Source organism: Electrophorus electricus, chromosome 12, assembly GCF_041902795.1.
Source record: "Electrophorus electricus isolate QZ-2024a chromosome 12, ASM4190279v1, whole genome shotgun sequence".
NCBI classification, from domain to species: Eukaryota; Metazoa; Chordata; class Actinopteri; order Gymnotiformes; family Gymnotidae; genus Electrophorus; species Electrophorus electricus.
The window spans coordinates 20,071,434-20,086,237 of NC_137508.1; the positions used below are offsets into that span (position 1 = coordinate 20,071,434).

General features: G+C 38.4%; 1 protein-coding gene across 7 annotated transcripts in view; it reads left to right on the forward strand.

The window, feature by feature from the left end:
- ggps1 (geranylgeranyl diphosphate synthase 1) overlaps positions 1–7,338 on the forward strand; it is a 38,648-nt gene extending 31,310 nt beyond the window's left edge. For 6 of the 7 annotated variants that reach the window (XM_035531847.2, XM_081724410.1, XM_035531849.2 and 3 more), the window contains one exon: positions 5,952–7,338. In XM_035531847.2, the coding sequence (XP_035387740.1) occupies positions 5,952–6,746 (795 nt within the window). In that variant the 3' untranslated portion in view covers positions 6,747–7,338. Of the gene's footprint in view, positions 1–1,571; positions 1,643–5,951 lie in introns of all 7 variants that reach the window. The other variant, XM_081724412.1, reaches the window with a different exon arrangement.
- Positions 7,339–14,804: the final 7,466 nt, after the last annotated feature.

Here is a 14,804-nt window from a genome sequence, read left to right on the forward strand (position 1 = left end):
TATAGAGGGAGCACTGTGAGCTTTTGATGGAGTCTTCTCCATTTGCCTGAAGAATACTGCAGAATGCAGTTAGGTGTGCCACCACTATATGTGATCAAATTAACTCCTATCATTCCATTTAAAAGGCAAGCATGAGCCAGCCATGGAGTGCAGTGAAAACTGTCATAGCAGAGAATGTGCAGGAATGGCAATACAAACAAAAATTTAAGGATGAGGAAATATGCCTACTGCATTGCCTTGTACAGTGGGCCTAAAAAACAACACTGCATTGTCAAAACACTTAACGACAAAACTCATTAAAGCAAGTAACGTTGTAAGTCCCTTTCCAAAATGCAGAGAATTATTCCATCCGAAGGGTTTGCTGGACACCGAATTAGCGATTTTCTTCCCGGACAGAAATTAATGTGTATATAAATGTATACAATCTGTATAATGCATTGAATTGTTTGATTGGCAGACTTTATGTAAAGATTTGAGTAGATCACTTGGACAGTAATGCTTTGGGTGAGCCGCCTTCAAAGAAATGTATAATGCTTGTCAACTGCATCAAATCCCTTGCAGCTAATGATGTTAACTAGTTAATACAGCTAGTGACTTGATAAACCCATGGGAGTGCATTACAAGAAAATTTTGGAAGTGTATGTCATAATGCCTTGCATGTATCATCTATATTTAAATAAGAAAGTATTATGAATAAACAGCTGACCTCTTTGGTAGTTTTGGTAGTGCTAAAAGCCTTTTCTGTCACTGGTAATAAGTGTTTCATGTCTAATAAAAATATTAATAAAACGACCACTTTATGATGACAGAACCCTATTGGAATGGAGTCACTAATTTATTACAGTATCTTGCTTATTTTGGTAACACTATGAAGGACTTATGGTCAGATACAATAACTATATACTCAGTTCGGCAGCATTGTCTTATTAGGAATGCCTGTGTTAATCTGTGCTAACAAGATAGCACTGCCTAGTGACACTACCAATAGCCAGATATAATGCTTAATTTTTGCCTTGACTGATCATGTTTCTCAATAACCCATATCTGTTGTCAGATGCGAACAGATAAGCAACAAAAATGTCAGATTTGCAGGACATTTCGTTAGTGAAATAACAGAACAAGGCTTTGCTATGAGAAATTGCTTTGGTGGGTTGATGGCAGTTTCTCAGTTGTGCAGAAATGTGTATGGAAAGGCTCAAGAAGCAGCAACACCTGAACATAGACAGTGGTCTACACCTGTGGAGTGTGATTTTGAAAGGGGAAAAGGCAGTGCAGGGCAGTGGTAGCTCAGTGGTTAAGGTACTTGACTTGAACCAGCAACTTTCTGATTACAAGCCCCACCACTGCCAAGTTGTCACTGTTGGGGCCCCTGAGCAAGGCCCTTAACCCTCAATTGCTCAAGTTGTACTCACTCATAATTGTAAGTCGCGTTGGATGAAAGCGTCAGATGAATTCCATAAATTTAAAAAAAAAAAAAAAAAAAAAAAGGACAACTTCCAATCTGATAATGGCTTAACCAGTTTATTAACAGAAGTTTTGAGAGACATTTATTTTGTGTTTTTTCTGACAAGGCGCTACATTTCAGCACTTCAATACAGGGAATACTGAAGTATAATTCAGTGCTTCAGTACCATTGTAAAAGGTCAGTGGGTTTTTATTTATTTCATTATAGGTTAAGAAAGAAGTCACTAATTAGAATATGGGTATTTTAAAATGTTATTAGTAGCAGAATGCATTGTGACCTTCCCTGGGTGTGTTTTGGGTCTTTTTTATTCATTACTTTGCAATGTGTAACTCGAAATAGATGTGCATTTTCAAAAAAGATCTTTCTGGTGTGATTTATGCTTTGCTTTGTTTCATCAATACACACAATATGAGTGTTAATTTAGAACTCGAGATTTGTTTCATGTGAACACAAGATTTGTTTATTGTGAATACAGGATTGTTTATCATGTTTAAAGTCACACAAAACTTAATCACTGAAAATAAATCTCATGTCAAGTTAAAATCCTGATGAAATTGTTTATTTGATAATAAATTGCAGATTGCTGGCGTTCAGTCAGCTATTGACCCCAACCTTTTCTCATGTTATGTCCTGTAATCAGATGATTATTTTAGCATATGTACTCTTCTCAGATGAGTGCTACACAATTTCTAACGAGAGTACTATCTTTGGAAAAACTTTAAAGTAGAAAAGCCCATGATCTCCTATTGCAGAAGCGTGCTTTTAATAAGTATATTCCAGGAAAGTGCCACAGGTTCGGTTTGAATAACTTTCTATTCCTATCTGAGGTATTTACACTGGTTGAGATTAAAATGTGACAGCAGTGTAGGGATTAGGCGATTAGGCATTCTGCAGCAAAGGGCTTTTTCAGCAGTGATGGACTGCTGATGCATATTGTTTATATGGACAAGTTTTACATATCTGCTGAGTTGGATCTGCACAGAGAAACTACAGGAGCTTGTGGGAACGTGCTGGTGGCCATACTCTCTGTCCCTGTAGTGACCAGTGTTCTAAAACTTTGGCAGCTAATGGGTTAAAGCATAATCCGTAATTAATGGAACGTAATCGGATTACTTTCTCTTGTAATTGTGGTAGCCAATATAAGAACTCAACTAGCAATTGAAGGTTATCCAACTATCCGGGACAGTAGTTTTTATTAAATAAATGAGAATTGGTATCTTTTATAAATGTGTTACTGAAACTCTTGCTAATACAGTTTGTGTTTGAGGCATTAGCCTTTTAGTTCGGTATCTGCTGGGAGCAGCATGATGAAACACTTGCAGATTTGATTAAAGTACAAGCTGTTTTGACAAATGACACAACACGTATAAAACCGCTAATGTAACAAGCAGACATTGCCTCCTTTTACTATTTATGTTCCAATTATAATAGTAGTTACATTTTAGCTTTTTAAGTCTGTGTTGAACTTGTTTCTACCAGTAGTTAATAATTTCTCTTGCATACACTGTAGCAGAGAAAAAATTGAGGTTGTCAAGCTATTTCTTAAGATATTTCTTATTGGAATTCTTTTTTTCCAGCCTTGCTGTCGGCACACCAGACCACATAGGCCTTCAATAAGGCAAACAGTACCTGTTCTTGTTCTCTCATGCATTCTTAAACTCATTTGCATTGTATTTATGCTACATAACTGCAAACATCAACATAGATACCATTATATCTGAAACTGTGAAGGAATATCTCAGAGGTAACCTTTCATAAGTTCCTAAGGACTCTGTTGAACATAAAATAGAAAGAGGAGGCTTTTAAATTGTTAGCGTGAAAGACACATTTTTGAGGTGGCAGTTTATAATTTTAGTTTAAAAGACATTTAGCGTCAGCTGCAGGTTAGATTTCCTTTAAATTTTGAGCATAACATGGGGTAACAATAACACTAGAAGGCACCGTAGATAATCTAATTTTGTTTTGCTGATATTGATATTAGAATGTGGCATAGAAGACCATAGTTTTTACTTCTCATTGTCGGAGTTTCGGAACTTGGGAGAAGATGAAGCTAAACAAATGTACCCTCTGACCTTGAGACAGTAGTTTCAGGAAAATACTTTGTAGCTCCTGGCCAGATTTCCTGGCTGTAGCAATTGTTCCTCTTGTCGATTATCTCCCCCACCTTCCCACCCTTGGCAACTTTTTTCTTTACTATAATTGGTACTTCAGGCAATCTCAAAAAAGCCACACTTTTAAATGTCTCATTGCTCAATTCTTTGTTTCATCCTGTTGTGTTTTATTGCATGTCTTTTAACTTGGGTCTTTTTGTTCTTGACTCAGATTTTCTGTTTTGTATATGTAAGCATACAGAAACAGAAGGTTGGGGGGGGGGGCTTTGCTGGAGTGCTATGGTTGCTGAGAGAATGGACCCTTTTGGAGGAAAGGTTGTGTTTGGAGGATAAATGCCTGAACCACTCTGGCTGCATGCCTGGTACACTGAGGCCATTTTTATGTGCGCGTGCATGCGTGCGTGCGTGCGTGTGTGTGTGTGTGTATTTCAATCTCAGTTACTAAAGTGATGGACATTGCAGTGCTTAATACTGAGGAGGCTGCTTCTTCAAGAGTGGTGTTTGAACAAGGGCTTGAACAACATTTGCTTTTTGTTAAAAGTGAACTCTGTGACACCATCAGTTCATGAAATTCTAGTTTTATGTCACACGTTTCTAAGCAGTCAGATTTTCATCTGTTTACCATTGAGCGGGTGGATTGTTAGACTGCTACTCCCTGTACTGGCAGTGTTATTGACTGAGTGCTGTAGTATTTCATTCTCTTTTTTTTTTTTTTGCTGCAATTGTCAAATCAACATTTTCTTAATAAAACCAAAACGAAATAGTGATCATTAAATATTTGCAGTCAGTATGTTTACATTTAAGCAATTTTTATTGTATGCTGCCTTATTACATTACTATGAGTAAAGATGCAACAGGGGGCATGTTAACAAAAACAACTAAAACAAGTCATATCGAAACAGGAGCGCATCCCTTTTCTTGTACATGTGAGTCTTTATGTTTGGGTTATGTGGGTATTTAGTCACAGGTCAAACAGAGCTGTTTTGACTCGCTGACACAGCATTGTTATTTCCCCTGCCCCCCACACCGCTGCCAGCACAGCCCAAAGGATGAAGCAGCCTTGAGCTCAAGTGTGTCACTGCTAATTACTTGAACAAGTGACTCTGTTCTCAAAGCTCCCTGAGCCATATGCTTCCAATCAGAGCAGGGAAAGTGCAGAGGAACACACTTACTACAATGCTAAGCACGAGGTCTAACGCCCACCCTGGATCAGTTCTGTTGTACTGTGCAAGAGGTTTTTAAGCATGTTTTGTGGAAATGAAACATTTGAAAATGAAACATAAAGCTGTATGCTGTAATCTTTTGGTATTTTCTATATACATGAGCTTTAGTACAACTTGAACAATATTTCCTTAGTCAGTGTCCCTACATTTAAATTTTTATGCAAAATATTGAAACACAGTCAGGTTTTATGAATTCTGTGCAGTTTTACAGAATGCATAAATGCCATTACATCCAGAATAACCAGCTGAATGATGTTCAGTTTAATAATAGTTTCTGAACATTTTTCTATGTACATTTTCATTGTTTAAACAATTTTTTCCCTTGTGTTCCAGTTCCTTTAACGTCTTACTGCTAGTAGGTTAATGTTATGACATAATCGTAGTACCGTTTGTTTGAGGCACACCCTTATTATGAAGGCTTTCCCTCATTCAGTCAAAGAAAAATCGGTGATCAGTTGCTGTCCTCTGCAGGTGGATCAGTGCTGTGCAAAAGAGTGAGCAGAACACTGTAGACCTGGATGCTTTTTAGATTCATAGCAGTAACTTTCTTTAACCTCTCAATCAAGTGAATAATTGCAAGCATATTTGTTGAGGTAATTTAATGTGCTGAGTAGTTTTTGCGTGCGTCAGCATATCGCTATGAAGCAATATGACTGTCATTAGTGTGTGTATATATTCTGATTTTTTTTTTCCTTTTGTAAGTACTCACATGAATGTTCTTGTGCTATTGCTGTTTGTCTGTGTGCTTAAGTATTACTGACTGCTTTGTCTTTGAAAGTAAAAAGACTTTAAAACAAAGTATTACAACAGTTTCATTGAACGTTTGTTTTTTTTAAAAAAACATCTACTCGTGTTGCACCCTGCTTGCCCTTGTCACTCTTTGTTTCTTGTTAATTTGTTTTTAAGACATGATAGAAATATTAATGAGAAGTTTTTTATATTTTTGGATAAGTTATATTAATTGCAAAATCTTTAGAATAACAGATAAACTAGACGTTAGATTAACCACAAACTGAGGAAAAAAAGATTAAAGATTAGATTAAATGATAAAATAGTTGGCCCATTAGAATTTGTGGAGAGAAAATCTAAAATCAAGTTGTCACAGTCTTTAGTTGATCACACTCATATTCTGCGTTCATTTTCCCCTCGTAGGTGATCATTGAGGTGACTGAGATGCTTCATAATGCCAGCCTGTTGATCGATGACATCGAGGACAGCTCCAAACTGCGGCGTGGCTTTCCCGTGGCTCACAGCATCTATGGCGTGCCCTCCGTCATCAACTCTGCGAACTATGTCTATTTCCTTGGCCTGGAAAAGGTGCTGACACTGGAACACCCTGAGGCGGTGCACGTTTTCACCCGCCAGCTGCTGGAGCTGCACCGTGGCCAAGGCCTAGACATACACTGGCGCGACACATACACCTGCCCCACTGAGACCGAGTACCGCAGAATGGTGCTGCGGAAGACAGGCGGCCTGTTTGGCCTGGCCGTGGGCCTCATGCAGCTCTTCTCCAACTGGAAGTGTGACCTGAAGCCCCTGTTGGATACGCTGGGCCTTTTCTTCCAGATCCGCGATGACTATGCCAACCTGAGCTCGCGTGAGTATAGTGCCAACAAGAGTTTCTGCGAGGACTTGACCGAAGGCAAGTTCTCCTTCCCCACTATTCATGCAATTTGGTCACAGCCCGAGAGCACTCAGGTGCAGAACATTCTACGCCAGCGTACTGAGAATATAGACATCAAGCACTACTGTGTAGACTACCTGGAGAAGGTGGGCTCCTTTGCATACACCAAGCAGACTCTTAGAGATTTGGAGGCTGAGGCCTACCAGCTGATTGCAGACCTCGGGGGCAATCCAGAACTGGAAGGACTGATAGAACATCTCAGCCGCATGTACAAGGAACCAGAGTTTGCAGCCTCTACGTTAGACACCAAACTAAAGCAGTGACCAAGGACAGCTGCAGGTGGCCTGTGTGTAGCTAAGTGTCTGTATCTTACAGCTGTAGCTAAATTTGTTTTTGAGCGATTGTTCTTTAGGCAACACACTGACCACTAAGCATTTGGTTTTGCTTAACCAGATTCGAGAATTGTACCAAACTAATTTTTTATTTTTATTTTAAGAATTGACAAATCTCACCCTGCAAACCTTGTTCTCCCAGTTGGCTGAATATTCTTCCTACAAAGAGGTCAGTAGTGAACAGTAGAGAGACATTCTGCATACCAGTCTGAGCTCTTCAAGGTGTAGTGTAAGGAAAATATAAAAGCACACCTAAATACATTAATACTTTAGCAAGATTTTTCTGAGGCATTAGAGCTTGTCTATATACTGAATAAATAAATATTTATTTGCTTACTCGGATGTAAATAAATAAACCCGATGCCTTCTCTCACCAGATGCTCAAAAGCAAGAAATGTCAAAAACTGAAAAATGCCTGTATGGTATTATTGTCCAAATATTTGTGTGTACTTTTTGTTACATTTGCACTCCAAAGACTAACATGAAATCTAACTTGAAATAAAGATTGGTGTCATGCACTTAATCGGAGAAATTTGAAATGGACACACATACACAGAGTTATGTTGAAAATAATACCAGTCCAACTTCACTAACTAGATCAATCACTGTTTTGTTGGAAATTTAGGTTAATTCTGTGAAAAAACAGGTGTCAAACAGGTGGCCCCTATTATAGGATGAAAGCCGCAGATGTTGTGCATACTGGTTATAGTGCATTTCTCTCTAAAAAACTGAGTAAAATGGGCTGTTCCAGACATTGTTCAGAAGAACTGTACTTTGATTAAAAAGTTGATTGGAGAGGGGAAGGCATATAAAGAAGTGCAGAAAATATGCTGCTCAGCTAAAATGATTTCAAATGCTTTAAAATGGCAAAGAAAACCAGAACGACATGGAAGAAAAATGGAAAACTCCCGATCGAATGGATTGAAGAATAGAGACTCGGCCAATGATCAGCTCCAGGGAGATCAAAGAAGGTCTAAAGTTACCTGTGAATACTGTAACAATTAGAAGATGCATATGTGAAGCCAAGCTATTGTCAAGAAGCCCCCGTAGCCCCCTGCAAAAACGACATGTGCTGAAGAACACCAAAGAACACATCGACTGGCCTAAAGAGAAATGGCGCAACATTTTGGGGACTGATGAAAGCAATATTGTTCTTTTTGGGTCTAGGGGCCGCAGACAGTTTGTCAGATGACCCATAAACACTGAATTCAAGCCACAGTACACTGTGAAGACAGTGAAGCATGGTGGCGCAAGCATCATGAAATGCGGCTGTTTCTCATACTATGCTGTCGGGCCTATTTACTGCATACCAGAAGTCATGGATCAGTTTGAATGCATCAATATACTTGAAGAGGTCGTGTTGAATTGTGCCGAAGATGAAATGCCCTTGAAATGGGTGTTTCAACAAGAGTGACCCCATACACACCAGTAAGCATGCAACATCTTGTTTCCAGACCAAGAAGATTAACTTTACGGAGTGGTCAGCCCAATCTCCGGACCTTAATCCAATTTAAAATTTGTGGGGTGACATCAGAAATGCTTGGCAAAACCAAGAAATGCAGAGGAATTGGGGAATGTAGTACAGTCGTCCTGTGCTAGAATACCTGTTCAGAGGGGCCAGAAGTTGGTTGACTCCATGCGATACAGATGTGAAGCAGTTCTCAGAAACAGTAGTTATACAACTAAATTAGTTTAGTGATTCACAGGAAAGCTCAATATTCAGTTTATACAGTAAACGTGTGTTTGTAAAGAAAAATGCAGAGACTGCTATTTTTTTGAACTGCCTAATATTCCCTTTTCTTCACTTTCTATAAAGTAATAACACATTTGATGAATTTTAATGTTTTAATTGGAGTAGAATGTGCAGTGTTCTCAATGCATTTGTGTGTATGAAAATAAAAGCTATTAAGAATTTTGAGCTTTACTTTTTTAAACACACTGCTATTATTTTGAACATTAACTATGTGTATATATATATACATACACACACACACACACACACACACACACACACACACACACACACACACACACACCTGATTTGCACTGCACATATGGATTATTTGCATTTTAAACAATGACTGACTTGTTGCAAAATGGATCACAAGGCAGACCATGTCTAGATGTAATGGACAACTGAATACCTAATGAAAAAAATAGAGTAATGTAAATTCTCTCAACATGGTTATACTGATTTAAATTACTCAGATGATACTTGTCCCAGGTACATTGTATTATATGTCCTGAATACTAATCATCTGAGCACTTGGATAAACTAATTCTAATGTTGGAGCAAGTGACAACTGTCCAAATACACATATTTTGTTCAAATATTCTGCATTTGCCAGCACTGAATAGTCAGCCTGCTAGATAGGCTAGATAGCCAACACAATACATTGTTGAGCAATTTACAAAAAGCACTGAGGAAATATTTTTTGTGCCCTTTTTCCAAAAAAAAACCCAACTCGTAGAGGAATTACTGAAATTATAGAGGAATGTAGAATCATCAGCTTTAGACATTTTTCCACCCCAGATTTGAGCATAATAAGCTTTAGACTAAAACAGATAATTAAGAATGCATTAAATGACTGTGAACAGGGAGCTTTGGCAGTGACTGTTGTGTTGTGGGTGGGTGTGCTTGTGTACTGTTCTGCGTGTTCCCAAAAATGGGGTAGTGTTAATTCTGTGGTTAAGGTACTTGATTAGTAATCAGAAGGTTGCCAGTTCAAGCACCACCACCACCAAGATGCCACTACTGAGCCACTAAGCAAGGCCCTTAACCCTCAATTGCTCAAACTGTTTTCAGTCATAGCAGACATTTTTGTCCAAAGTGACTTACAGTTAAGTTCTGTAAAAGGGAAATATTTTAAATATTTCCAAAAACATGTAGAAATGTTATGTATATTTCACTAACAAAAAGAAAGAGCTTTTAAGCAAGGTACAGTTGGAACTGTGATTACATATTCCATATTGGTTGGAGCCAGAAATTTGTAGTCAAAATAATGTGAGCTATGCAATACAATGACAATATAGGCATTTCTTGATCAGGTCTGGAAACACTATGAAGCATTTGTTTTAAGTGTTACTTGCACCTTCTACCTTTCTACATTCCCTCCTTATATACATAGGTGGAGGTATGTATATAAAAAAGATAAGTCATGCATATTCGGTAAAGGTTGGTAATCATATCAATTTAAAAAGTGTCATGTCAGTGTCATATCAAAGTTATTATTCTATGACCACCTGTATTTGCTATGCATTTCCAGCATATTCAGATTTGTCTGCACTTGACACCTAGTGTCTTCATCAAAACAGCAGCACCAAGTCTTAGATGGTGTGCTGGAAATAGACATGAACCTTGTGTTTTGTACACAATGGATAAAAATCTTTACATTTATATAGACCTCATATTTCCTTGCATCCATCTGCCCACTCTTGTGCACTAAGCATTTGGCAAGGTACAGTTGTGGTCAACACTATTTGTACCTCTGTTTTCCACACACACAATGCGAAGGGAACTCAAGGGATTGGGACTAAACAGCTGTGTAGCCTTAAGAAAACCATTTGTCAGTGAGTCTAACTGGCAAAAATGGCTTCAATTTGCTAGGGAGCATAAAGATTGCACTCTGGAGCACTGGAAGAAGGTCATGTGGTCTGATGAGTCCAGATTTACCTTGTTCCAGAGTGATGGGCACATCAGGGTAAGAAAAGGCGGCTGCACCCATCATGCCTAGTGCCTACCATACAAGCTTGGGGGGGCAGTGCTATGATCTGGGGTTGCTAAAGTTGGTCAGGTCTAGGTTCAGCAATGTTGTGTGCCCAAAGAATGAGGACAGCTGACCACCTGAATATACTGAACAACCAGGTTATTCCATCAATGGATTTTTTTCTTCCCTGATGGCACGGGCATATTCCAAGATGACAATGCCAGGATTCATCGGGCTCAAATTGTGAAAGAGTGGTTCAGGGAGCATGAGACATCATTTTCACACATGGCTTGGCCACCACAGTGTCCAGACATGAACCCCATTGAGAATCTTTAGGATGTGCTGGAAAATATTTTTGCACAGTGGTCCAAATCTCCCATCATCAATATAAGATCTTCGAGAAAAATTAATGCACCTCGACAGAAATAAATGTTGCAGAAGCTTGTGGAAATGATGCCATAGCACATGCATGCCATAATCAAAGCTAAACAAAATAATAGTGTGTATGTGTGACCTTTTTTTGGGCCAGGTAATGTGTGTGATATATATGCGTGTGTATGTATATTTTATATATATACATACAGTTGTGTTCAAAATAATAGCAGTCCAACATGACTAACCAGATCGATCACTGTTTTTGGTAGAAATTATATTACTACATGGCAAATAACAAACCAGTAGGTGTAGAAGAGTCATAGAAAACCATCCGACCCAACATTCATGATATAATTACGAATAATTAATTGAAACAGACGTGTTCAAAATAATAGCAGTGTGGAGGTCATTCATTCTGTGAAAAAACAGATGTCAATCAGGTGGCCCTTATTTAAGGATAAAGCCAACACATGTAGTACATGCATTTCTCTCTGAAAACCTGAGAAAAATGGGTCGTTCCAGACATTGTTTAGAAGAACAGAGTACTTTGATTAAAACATTGATTGGAGGGGGGAAAACGTATAAAGAAGTGCAGAAAATGATAGGCTGCTCAGCTAAAATGATCTCCAATGCTTTAAAATGGAAAGCAAAACCAGAAAAACGTGGAAGAAAACGGAAGTCAACCATTCGAATGGATCAAAGAATAACCAGAATGGCAAAGACGCAGCCATTGATCAGCCCCAGGTTGATCATACACGGTCTGAATGGATCAGTTTGGATCAGTTTGCATATATCAAAGTAATTGAAGAGGTCATGTTGCCTTATGCTGAAGAGGAAATGCCCTTGAAATGGGATTTTCAACAAAACAACCCCAAACACACCAGTAAGCGAGCAGCATCTTGGTTCCAGACCAACAATATTAAATTTATGGAGTGGCCAGCCCAATCCCCGGACCTTAATCCAATAGAAAACTTGTGGGGGGACATCAAAAATGCTGTTTCTGAGGCAAAACCAAGAAATGCAGAGGAATTGTGGGAAGTTGTCAAATAATTCTGGGCTGGAATACCTGTTCACAGGTGCCGGAAGTTGGTCAACTCCATGCAACACAGATGTGAAGCAGTTCTCAAAACAGTGGTTATACAACTAAATATTAGTTTAGTGATTCACAGCAATGCTAAATCCTAAAGATTTTTCAGTTTATACAGTAAATATTTGAGTTTGTAATGAAAAATGCAGACACTGCTATTTTTTTTGAACAGCCCAATATTCATTTTTCTTCATTTTCTGTAAAGTAATTAAAAAATGGATACATTTTTCTTCATGTTTTGAATTAGAATATAATGTGCAGTGTTCCCAATGTATGGAAATAAAAACTATTATAAGGATTCTGAGCTTTACTCATGTTTTTAAACACACTGCTATTATTTTGAACACAACTGTATGTGTGTATATGTATATGTGTGTATATATAGTATTAAAGAGCACCCTTCCCTAATATGTAGTTGCACAACCTTTGGTAACAATGATTGCCTACAAATCTTTTCTCTGTAGCCATCTGTGAGCTTCTTGCACTTGTCTTTCAGTTGTTTCTTCCATTTCAATTCTTTCAAGGTCTTGAAGTTTTGCAGGATTCCATTTCCTGTTCCAATATAAGATTTCAATTCTCTTCAAAGATTTTCAGTTGCACTGAGACCATGACTCATTGCTGGCCAGTTTAAATCTGTGCATTTTCCCCCTTCTCAACCATTCTTGAATGTGAGCTTTGGGTCTTGTTGTAGGACCTGTATTATTCTAGGAAAACCTAATTTTCTTACACTTACAAATTTAAAAAGCTTATATATAACTCAGTATAACTTGAGTGACTGAGTTGGACATACCAAACTAAATACCTAAAATTCCAAAAGATCCCACTAATTGGCATCCTTGAAGTTTAAGGTCACAGTGTAAAGTATCTCCTGAAATGGGAAAGATGCATTGGGTTTCTAAATCTATATAAGCCCAAAAGTTTATTTCAGGAGATGCTTTACATTGTGCCCTTAAAATTCAAGCATGTCAGTTTAGTGTTCGACGGATATATCAGCCGGCCGATTAATTGGGCTGATTTAATACCATTTTGAGATGATCAGCATCAGCCAGTAGCCCAGTAAGTCTGGCTGCTGTGGAGAGATGTAAGAGCTCCCCCTTGTGTCAATTTCATGATTCTACAGGCAGACACCAGTGGGTGTTTTGAAATAGTGTGTGCCAGTGCTAAATTAAATGATAAAACTATGTATCTCAAAGTTCAGTATATTTAATTGGTCACTCTTAATAATATATACAATATTTACTGTCTGTATAATTTGACTGATTCCAGTCTAGTACTTCATAGATCTCTATAAATTTATATTCATATTCTCTTGGCTCAGAAATTAATTGCACAACAAGCCAAGTGATATAAATGTGAGTAAGTGATTTTATGAAATACAGTTTAGTTGCAGTTGTAAATGTTTGTAGAATAGTTTGCTGGCTTGCAAGCTGGTTAGTGTTTCACGCCTTTTGCCATAGAATTGGAGGCTGAAATTTCAGAAAAACTTGTTAGATTATGAATGTTCTCCTGATGATCATCCCATCCAATAAGACACTTTGTCTGTTGTCACAATACAATGCCACTCCAATAGGCACTCCTGGTCCTGCTCCCATCAGTTTCCACGATTTTCCTCCATGCTTCTACAGCCTTCCACCCCAGCCTTGTCGCATCCCATCTCTTTATCCAATCCTGCATCCTCTTCATGCAACATCTCTGAACTATCCCATTATATTCTGTGTCACAGCTGTGCTGATTTGAACTGAATTCACTTCTAGCTGGTTTGAGCTTTTGTGGCTTGAACCCACCTAAATTCCATTCTGGCCAGATACATATGGCACAGTGATTTTGCCTTAGAATATCTTTGCGTCTCATAATTCTGTCCACTTCTTCATCCCCATACTGTAATAACTCTGTTACTAACTGATACTCTTCTCTCTACTGTTCTATTTTTTCTCTCTCTTTCTCAATCTACCAAGTTGTGCCTGTTGCCCCAGCCACATAAATACTAGAATTGCTTCATTATTGGTTTTCCTGCTTCTGAAATATCCACTGCATCCCCCAACAACAGCCCTGCACCCATTTTCAATTTTTATACTGCTAGGCTGCCATCGATCATGCTATTTCTCTTATCCTGTCACTGTGTGCATCTTAGCTGCCCAAGGCCTATATATCCTAAGCTTCCTTCTTCCTCTTGAGTTTTGACATACATATAGCCATTGCCATCCTTTGCAGTGCAAATAGTCCAAAACCATTGAGAGTCTGGCACAACTTCTCCAGGATACCACTGCCTGTCCTCCCTATGTCATCTCTCTGCTCTTGGCATTCTTGTCATCTGAAATACTGGTGGCCCATTCAGCTTTTAAGAATAGCTTTTCTTCACCGAGCCATCAACATTAACCTTCCATACTACTGTTCCCTACTCCCTCATGGAACATCAGTTTTTGGCTCATTGATCTTTAACACTATCATTACATTATACCAGAAGACTCTAACAGGACCAGAAATTTGGGGCTCTTTACAGATGAGGAGGTCATGCTCAGGTGTCACACTCATTAGTTTTCAGAACTCATTATGACAGGTGCAGCTCATGGATCAGACATTCAGCTACTTCAGCAATATTTAAATACTTTAGTAATATATAGATACACGGATCTTAAGAAAAATCAATAGCTTGCACTTGCAGTTAACTTCAGAAGTAGAACCTGCCCAGAAGTCAAACCAAGTGTTCTTTTCAACAGTTTTACATTCACTCTTAAAAACCGAATGACAAGTTTTCAAACCTTGCCAAAATAACATTATGTACTTTAGTCCCACATTCATCATTCCTTCATTCAACTTGAG